This window comes from Falco peregrinus, chromosome 8, assembly GCF_023634155.1.
Source record: "Falco peregrinus isolate bFalPer1 chromosome 8, bFalPer1.pri, whole genome shotgun sequence".
NCBI classification, from domain to species: domain Eukaryota; kingdom Metazoa; phylum Chordata; class Aves; order Falconiformes; family Falconidae; genus Falco; species Falco peregrinus.
Window position 1 is genome coordinate 5041223 of NC_073728.1, and position 10063 is coordinate 5051285.

The 10063-nt window shown below is 42.2% G+C and overlaps 1 protein-coding gene across 1 annotated transcript; it reads left to right on the top strand.

The window, feature by feature from the left end:
• The first annotated feature begins 2411 nt into the window (after nucleotides 1-2411).
• Nucleotides 2412-9636, top strand: MSTN (myostatin). Its single transcript, XM_005241307.4, has 3 exons — nucleotides 2412-2936; nucleotides 5123-5496; nucleotides 7848-9636. Exons 1-3 carry the CDS (start codon nucleotides 2564-2566, stop codon nucleotides 8226-8228), a joined length of 1128 nt encoding a protein of 375 aa, XP_005241364.1. The 5' UTR covers nucleotides 2412-2563; the 3' UTR covers nucleotides 8229-9636.
• Nucleotides 9637-10063: the final 427 nt, after the last annotated feature.

Genomic DNA, 10063 nt, shown 5'->3' on the forward strand with positions numbered 1-10063 from the left:
TTCTGCATGCTCATGGTGAGCCAAAGTCGGAGTGAGAAGACCCTGGCAGGGAAGGAGCAGTGTGGCCGCTGCACGCCGGGCAAGCTGCTGCGGGGCGCATCCAGAGAGGGGTCCCCGTGCAGCAGACATTGCTTTGCTGAGCGCTTCTCTTGTCCCCTCTCCAACATGAATGCCTTACAGCCACAGCCTGCCAGGGCATTTAATTACTCTGATATTAAGACTACCACGTTATTTCCACCTGTTTATCGATGGGTCATTGTTCTCTCCTGGTGTGAAACCTGGTACCTGTCAAAGTTTCCTCCTGGGAGTAGATTCCCTTTTATAGACAGCTCGTTAAGTCATTCTGGTTTAAAATAAAATCGAATCAAAGAGTTTTATTATGGCATTCATGTCATAATATTAAACAAACAAAAAAAAACCCCAACCTACACTCCCAAACAATTCACCGACAGGGTCAGTGCTTTTCAAAAAGATTCTTACTCTGAATCATCCTATTCATTGTCCATAAAAACACATTTCCAGCACTTGAATCGCACTAAGAGTCTGTTTAAAACACATTATAGGCATGGCAGGCAGCCTCCGCTGCAAACCCAGATCTGTCCTGACTTCACGAGCCCGTTTGTGTCACCACACGGTGAGTAGCTGCACCGGTCTCCTGTGCAAAAAGCAAACACTCGGGAGGTAAGAAGCCGAACCCCTTGCTTTAAACATGGATTTTGGCTGAAATTGGAGGATCTGACCCTAAAGCCATAGGCCTGGAACGTGCAAGCATGATACATCTATCGCTTGCATTGACTTTGCACCAGGGTAGGACAATCAATTTCAATTGAATACTCATGATTTACGTCACAGGTCCTGAGCCGAGTGTTAGGCTCGGTTCTGTGCTATGTGATGAATTTGCATGCCCTGGAGAGGCAATACAAAAAATATGAATGACCAAGCAGAAAAAACTCTTTGGAAGTTCTGTCCCACATCTTTCCATATACCAACATTTTTCCTACCTGAACATATGCAAAAAAACCCCTGTTTGCCACCCTTTTAGGTGTACTCAGAACGGGAAAAGAAGAGAAGCCCAGTGAGAAACAGACAATTCAGTCCAGACTCAAGCAGGCAAACTTTGGCATATTGCATGAAATTCCAGGATTTCCCTTTGCTGTAATACACAGATTGCAAATATACAGATATATACAATATATATGAATCCCAGGGTTTGTGTTTGCTGTAATAGACAGCCTATGCTGACCAGTAACCCCCAGCCCCCCCCAGCTAAGTGTGAATTCCACAATTCACACTAACAGCACACCAAATGCAAGCTACATTGCTGTAAGATTTTATAAGCCGTAACCCCTAAGTATAAAATCACATCTAGATGTACCTCTCTTATGCAGAAAGCGTATCAAAACTCTAATTCTGAAAACATAAGGATACAAAGAACTTACAAGTATTTGAGTAGAAAGCAAAAGAAAGTGCAGAATGGTATCGCTTAAATTGGCATCCCACAGAGATGTTTTGAACAGAAATAAAAGATTACATGGAAAAAGCGGCTATCCTGACAGTAGACTTAAATGTTTTAAGTATTTTAATGCTTTTGCTAATAATGGAAGAAGCAAGCTGGGCTGTTCCTGTGTAATATCAGAGCGATTAGCTAAAGATATTCCTTTAAAATACTTTTGCTACTAAAGACCTCTCGATATTTAATTTACTGCCCAGGATTCTGCTGACCCGGTGACAGCATAATGAAGGGACAGACTCATTTTTCATAACTGACTATGAGTTCAGTAAAGGATTTGCTCCTCCTTGGATTTTGATACATGCTAAAGGGGCAAACACATGAGATCTGCATTCACCTCGAGTCACGTTTGCAGAAAATCCTCCTTACTGCTTTGGCTGGTACCTAGCAGGAAAAGCCACTCAGGTTTTCTGAACTGTAAGTGCTGAATATGCTTTAGTTGTTGAACAGCGTAAATTAGCGCTGTTTGCAATGCATCCCTAAAGTATTTTTTTCCTGCCTGCTAACAGTAATCCCTCGGGATTTTCTCTTAAATAGCACAAACTTTCAAGTCCAAAAGGCTGGTGGAAGCCGAAAGCAGGTTTAAGGGGAGGTCTGCCTTGATTCATAGTACAAGCACACGGTCGGTATATATTTAAGAATGACAGTGCTGTCTTTCAGTACTGCTGCCCGCAATACTTGGAAATATATCCTTTCAGCATGTGAAGGCATATCCTCTGCGAAGCGCCCAGATAAATCAGCTCACCCTTGGCTGTAACTAAACGCTGTCTAGTGACTTGTGATCGACAGGGCTTTACCCTCTGACAGCCAGATTCATTGTTGGGACAGCAACCAATCCTCGGGTTTGACGACATGAGCCTAATCAAAGTTGGAGTATAAAAAGCCCCCTTGGAATATATAAGGTACACCAGTGTGGCAAGCTGTCTCTCAGATTGCATTTGCTTTCACGGATCTGTTCAGTACTGAAAGGGAAAGGGGGAGGGGAACAAGGGGGAAAAAAAAAAAAAGAAAAAGGAAAAAAAAAGGGAAAAGCGCTGCACTGAATGTGAGATCATGCAAAAGCTAGCGATCTGTGTTTGTATTTACCTGTTCATGCTGATTTCAGTTGATCCGGTGGCTCTCGATGACGGTAGTCAGCCCGCAGAGAACGCTGAAAAAGATGGACTGTGCAACGCTTGTACGTGGAGACAGAATACAAAATCTTCCAGAATAGAAGCCATAAAAATTCAAATCCTCAGCAAACTGCGCCTGGAGCAAGCTCCTAACATTAGCAGGGATGTTATTAAACAACTTTTACCCAAAGCTCCTCCACTACAGGAACTGATTGATCAGTATGACGTCCAGAGGGACGACAGTAGCGATGGCTCTTTGGAAGACGATGACTATCATGCCACCACCGAAACGATTATCACAATGCCTACGGAGTGTAAGTAACCCTGCTGCTTTCGCCTCCGCTGCTCCTCCGAGAGAGTTGTCTCCCCGCTGTGGAGCCACGCAACTCCTCCTGGGGCTCTCCCAACAGGCTGCTGGCTGGAGTCTGCTAGAGGGAGGGAGGAGAGCGTTATTTCTAAAGAATTCGAGCCAGGTTCAGACGACCGTGTTGCGATCCTTTGTTTTACTGTTTGGTTTTCGGCTCCTAATAACGCGTGTGCCCTGTAGCACTTAGGATTTGCCCATTGCCTTAGAAAGCAAAGGGAGGTCTGCAGTTTAGGGGACTTTGTTATCTGCAGGACTCAGGGCATTTCCGAGCGCAGATGCAAAGTACGAGCGCAGATAACAAGAGAAGTGTATTTTTCTGAGGGAAGTTTCGCTGCCCAGTATTTTTAGAAGCGGTAGAAACTGGCAGAAATACAGCTCAGAGCACCAGACCCACCTAACTGCAACACGTTATGGCAAGTGTAAGTACAGAGTTAAATTCTTGCTTCTTTGCTGATCCCATTAAACTAGCACCACCCACCCCTGAGTTAAAACTATAGATTTAAAGCAAATATGTGTGTAACAGATTTAAATGTTAAAAAGTCCATGCTATAGCAGTCAGCTCCAGTAGATGTGCCAAGGAAGAATGAAGGCATTTACTGAATGAGCAGATTCTGAGTTGTCTTCTGAGTGCTAAACATCTGCTACGGCTCCTATCAAGTATCTTTTGCACGGCTAATACTATAGTATCTTATGTTCTTCATCAGCTGAAGTATTTGGCTATGGCAGCTGGTTTATTTAAATAACACGAATATGATGTCAAAAAGGAAAAAGATGACAGGACGTATAAGGCATGTCAGCAGCCACAGATATCCTTACAATAAGCATGGTAGAATAATATCAGCTGCTCTGGCCAGCTAAAAACGTACGCATTGATGAAAAAGTAACTTCGGCTGTAAAATTGGCGAACTTTAATTAATTAGTAAGATGTGTCCTTCATAGCAAGGTATTACTGCAGCCTTATTGCAAGGCTGAGGTCTGCCAGCAGTTTTACCCCAGCCTATTACATCCAAGGGTTTATAACTATTTTTAATTGAGTGGTTACATAATTGCAGTGACTGAAGGAAAGTCATTCTACTTCATTGAACCGAGTTCGTTTCCTGCTTTTTATAAAAAGCCCTTGAACTCTGTTAAATGCACCAGAGACAGGTACCTTAAGTGGCGAGATTTATGAATGCCAAAGCCCCGCACCGTTTCAGGTCGGTACCACCCGTTTTATCCTGGCATGGAAAGATATTGCCATGGCTAGGTATGACAGCTGCCCCGGAGGCTACGGGAAGGGAAGGAGGAGCGCAGCGCTGCACATGACTTTCCTATAATATTGTTCAAATGAAAACAAAACGAGCCTTAGATTAATAGCCTCTCGATTATTTCCCCCCCGCCTCGAGGGGGGAAATTAAAGTGTTTGCCTGGCTTGCCCACGGTGGCCTCTGTCTGTACAATGTGGAGCACACTCAGGCTATTTATTAGATAAGAAATAGGCAGATCGTGCAGGCAAGTCGAGTCAGCTCACGTGAGGTTGCTGTCCTGCGTGCTTTATGAAGGTCCTCAGGAGATGACTAGCAGAAGCGAGCCGGTAGTAGTCACTGCCAAGCAGAATAGGCTGTGCCCTCTCCCCCCCACCGAGTTCTCCCGTGGGAAAGAGGCTTTTTTGCAGTGGTACAGGTCAGCCCCCAGCCCCAGTACCAGGGATCAGAGCCCTGAGCACCCGGAGGACTGCACAGCTCCTCCCCGGCACGCACCTTGCCCTGCTTGCCTATCATTTCCCAGCTGCAGCCTGAGCGCTCCTCTGCCCTGCTGAGCCCACCGAGCAGGCGGCACCAGCCACACCTGGTTAGAAAATGATGAGCCAAACGTTATTGCAGCCTGTTCACAAACCGAGCATCGTTTCCTTGCCACATTATGCTACTTTCAGGTGATAGCGTAATGATTTTGTTGTCATCCATTAAAGCTGCTGTGGAGCATAAACCACAGAAAATGATTTAAGTTAAATCCCCTTTGTTACCGGTACAGTTTATAACATATTGTAAGATTTTATGCATGGTCTGGAAAATAAATAAATAAATCGGGGTTTATATATGCATATTTCTTTTTTTGTTCCCTGTTTAGTAATCTGTTCTTTCCATTCATTTATAGCTGATTTTCTTGTACAAATGGAGGGAAAACCAAAATGTTGCTTCTTTAAGTTTAGCTCTAAAATACAATATAACAAAGTAGTAAAGGCACAATTGTGGATATACTTGAGGCAAGTCCAAAAACCTACAACAGTGTTTGTGCAGATCCTGAGACTTATTAAACCCATGAAAGACGGTACAAGATATACTGGAATTCGATCTTTGAAACTTGACATGAACCCAGGCACTGGTATTTGGCAGAGTATTGATGTGAAGACAGTGTTGCAAAATTGGCTCAAACAGCCTGAATCCAATTTAGGCATCGAAATAAAAGCTTTTGATGAGAATGGACGAGATCTTGCTGTAACTTTCCCAGGACCAGGTGAAGATGGATTGGTAAGTTTATTTAGAAAAATCCCATTTACATATCTTGCGTTTTATTGGAAAGCATTTAAGTTGTGTTTTAAGGATAAAATGGTAGCCTTGTTTAGGGAATGGAAGATAATGTTTCTGTGTATCTAATCCTTTTGTTCTTGGCTCTCTGATCATGTCAAAATCAACAGCATTCCTCTGCCTTCGATTCCCTGCGACAAATCGCAGCAGCACTTCGGGGGGGTGTTGAGAGGCATTAACTAGAAAATGTTCTGGTAATTACTGACGGATGGCACTATCAAAGTGATGTTGTTTTCAAATTTGAGAGCAAATACTGCTTAATGAGCAATTAATTTGCATAAAGCCAAAAGAACAGTCGATTCTTTCAGTGATAGGAAAGATGCCTCTGATACTGCTGAGAAAGCGAGGGAGTTTCTCCCTACTCTGTATGCATATTTTTCCTGTTAACAGCAAGAATTATCTGTGTTTATGAAGATAAGAACAGGTCTTCACGTGAGTGTTAAGTTCTGCACCTGTCAGTGTGTGATGGAGTGCATCATTCCACCTATTAGAAATGCTTGAATGGAGGAATTCTGCTTGATTCAATAAATGAGTCATAATGATGAGGAAGAGCATAAAATAACTACCTGGGTTTTCTTTTTGCAAGTATAGATGAGCAAATTAAACCTGAGGTATACCTGTTAAATGACAGCATTTTCCTTGTTTGTTTCTGCAACTCACTAATCACCTACAGCCTATAAAAATTCCTGAACCTATCACAACCAGGACATCCCTCCCTTCGAATGAAGTATAAGGAATATTATTTGACTTTTACTTCTGTGCACTAGGTCAATCTATTTATCATAGAATCACAGAATCATTTAGGTTCGAAAAGGCCTTTAAGATCATCGAGTCCAATCGTGTTTGTGTAGCTATGTAACGTGCAACTTCATTGCAGTATAATGCAGTTAAAGAGAACTTAAAGGAAAAACGCTGTGATAACATAGTTGTAGATCCAGTACAGACGTGGATCTCCCACACTTGAAACAGGCCAGCTGGATATCATGACAAGGAATGCCCTCACTGCCTCCATCCATCCAAATGATAACACACGTGCATAATCCACAGTTGCCATCATCTATGAAAATAAGCCGATCCAGCAGCAGGGCAGGGTTAAATGCACGGCTGATAACTGATAACGGGAAAGGAACTTTCTCTTCCCTTCCCTCTGGCTGGTCCCCAGCAGCTGCCAGTACAGGGACGCTCCTCTCACCAAGCCCCTCCCCACATCATTTACCTTTGGGAGGAGCATCTCCAGCAGCTGGACCACTTGCAGCTGTGAAGGCGGGTATCTTGGAAGGCGCAAACCCAAGTAACAAAATTAGCCAGGCTGTTATTTACTCCTCAGGAACAGTCTTCCTTCACGGGGCAGTAACAAACCGACACACGGGGCTGAAATCTGTGTCCGGAAGGGAAGAAAACTGGGAGCTTTTTCAAACTCATGATTGCGGAGGTTGCAATTTCGTTCTATTCTCAGTTGGTGACGGTGGAAACACACCTTCAGTAGGAGGCACGTGGCTCGGAGATCTGCCAAAAGTACATTCCTGGCCACAGGGCTCTTTCGGGAGTCAAAATATTAGCTGCCCCTCCAAATCCAGGGCAGCAAATTCAGCCCTCTGGCAGGGGGGAAAGCTGTGAAGTATCAGCAACCCGTACGAGCAAGTGAAATGCTCCTTTCTACTGCAGTCATTTAAGCACAGCAGCAGTGATGGAGCAAATTTTGTCCTCCTTGGTCTGGACTAGAAGCCTTCCTTGATACCCAGAAAGCCTCGACTCAGTATGATTTTGAAGGAGGCAATTTCAGAAGGACTCACAATAGGGAGACCAACACCAATTGGTCCTGCCCTTTGCAAGTTTTTGGAGTTATTTGTTTCCCTTTGGGAGTTCTTCTGCAGAGAAGGGGGGTGGGGGGTGGGGGGAGAGAAAAAAAAAAGCTCTTGTTGAGTTTAAAACCAAACCCACATCGAAAGTCAAAACCCAGCATCCTCCAAATTTCTGAAACGTTCTTTTAGCTGTTACCAGAAATGATGCTAACACTGAGATAATGGTGATTTCAGGAACAGATGCTCAGGAATTAAAGCTCTTTATAGAGGAAACAGCAGGGAAATGTTTGTCCTCAGCATGAAAAATAGGAATAATCCTCAAGCAGAGATCAACTGTAGCAGAGATTTGCAGGAAGACAAGTTTTGTTTGTGAGCATGATTTGAGAATGTTAACATGATGCATCTCTGTCTGAACTATTATTTATTTGCACGTTTTTACTGAACCTAGGCTTACCTCAGTAATGCTTCAGATTCCTTCTCCTCTCCTCGCAGAACCCATTTTTAGAGGTCAGAGTTACAGACACACCGAAACGGTCCCGCAGAGATTTCGGCCTCGACTGCGACGAGCACTCGACAGAATCCCGATGCTGTCGCTACCCGCTGACCGTGGATTTTGAAGCTTTTGGATGGGACTGGATTATCGCACCTAAAAGATACAAAGCCAATTACTGCTCCGGAGAATGCGAATTTGTGTTTTTACAAAAGTACCCGCACACGCACCTGGTACACCAAGCGAACCCCAGGGGTTCGGCAGGCCCTTGCTGCACGCCCACCAAGATGTCCCCCATAAACATGCTGTACTTCAACGGCAAAGAACAAATCATATACGGCAAGATACCGGCCATGGTTGTAGATCGCTGCGGGTGCTCATGAGATCGTCGGTTGATCCACCGCTTCATACATTGTGGAAGCTACCGAAAAAAAAAATAAAAAATTAACACTATACCCCCTCACCAGTCTTTGAAACTGTGAAGTTACGTACGCTAGGCATTGCCGACATCCTACACGCTGTATGATAGGCTATCGGACAGATTTAGCGCTGCAGCAGCTACAGGAACGTGAACTAAAGGACGATACAGTCACCCGCTGGCTGCCTCCGAGCTGGCGGAACAGAAAAGCTACGATCAAAATCACCGGATTTATCACACCGAGTTCTTATCTTGTGAGGGAACCAATATTTCACTCATTCTGACGCAAATTTACACACAGGTTTCAGTACGTGTTGGCAATCAAAAGCAAGCTCCTTCTCACCTGTGGACCGAAGGAGTGGGCTTTTAAGGCCATTTCTTCACAGCTTCACCTAGTATTGTATTTACAGGAAAAATATATACTGGTAACCTATACACCACTACACCACACCACCAGAATCATCCTTAAACACTTGAATATATAGTGCAGAATTGTGAAACGTATCAGATGAAATTCCACATAAATGGACAAATCCTGAAATTAGGGATGGCATAGTGTATTTAGCGTGTTTCCATTCCTTTTTCTCATTAGTATGTTAGTTATCAATGGCAATGGTGCTACGTAAGCAGGCTGAGTAAATAGAAAGGTAGTTATCTAAGTGAAAGAATTTAGACTAATAACGAATTTGCCCTATCCTCAGGTACACTATTCAACATTCGCAAGAAATAGCTATTTTTTAAATGAAAGGGAATTGATTTTCTAGACGTAGTAAAACAAAAGGCAGCCAAGAAGTCTGACAGTCAAATCCTAACCCCACATTACAACTTGCCTTTGCAACATTACCATTTGCACTATGATAAACCAATGCAAATAGTTGGTTGCTACAGATATTGTTTAAAAAACCAACCACTTTGATATAACTGACTTGTGTAATATGTATGCATCAGTATTTTGTAAATAAATGTTTATTTTTTAATCACTGTTGGTATATGTTCATCACAAGAAAAGAATGACTTTAACCTGTACTTTAGTTTAATAAACAAAAACCAATATTCTCTTCATAATATAATTTCCTGGATTTTAACACAAATAATATGTAGGAACAATGCAGCAAAAGTAAACCATATGTTGAGAATTATACTACATTTTATATGTTTTTTACATTGGTATGAGCCATCTGTGATAAATGATGGGTGTTGACATGTTTATAAGGTTCTTTGGGTTACTGTTTTTACGGTCATTTTGATCCACAACTGAATTTCCATACTTTGAATGTTATGTCCATAAATAACGATGATACCATGAAAGATTGCTATTAAATGCATTTTATTATATTTAAAAGTTTGCAGCAAAGTATTATCTTTATTTGAGTAAACACAGGACACAGATTTCCACACAAATTCTGTACGTTTTTTTTCTTATGGTAAAAAATTGTTAATTGAAATTAAAAATATCTATTTACTATAAAGTCCATTTCATTTCACATGTGAAATACAGCTGATGAAACAGGTGTTTAACAACACAATTGCTGTTAAAACCTTTTCATGCTAGTATGATACACATTTTTGTTATATTCCAGAATTCAGTTTTGAATTTCCCTTTGTGTTAAACCACCCTAAAACTACAAGAAACACTTGGTTTTCTTTCCCTTTCTCTTTCATATATTTTCTGCCTAGGTGGTAAATATTTTGTATCGCGTTTTCTACTTTTATTTTTAAATTTGTATTGTAAACACATTAAAATTTAAAGTTTGAGCGATGAGGTTTGGAACTTAAAAGCAAACAGATTTTCTGCAGTTT

What these genes read in the sequence shown, in the direction of transcription:
- MSTN (XM_005241307.4), top strand. Translation starts at nt 2,564, where the DNA reads ATGCAAAAGCTAGCGATCTGTGTTTGTATTTACCTGTTCATGCTGATT. An exon ending in TATCACAATGCCTACGGAGT is followed by an intron (nt 2,937 to 5,122) that starts GTAAGTAACCCT and finishes ATTCATTTATAG; the next exon opens with CTGATTTTCTTGTACAAATG. An exon ending in GACCAGGTGAAGATGGATTG is followed by an intron (nt 5,497 to 7,847) that starts GTAAGTTTATTT and finishes CTCTCCTCGCAG; the next exon opens with AACCCATTTTTAGAGGTCAG.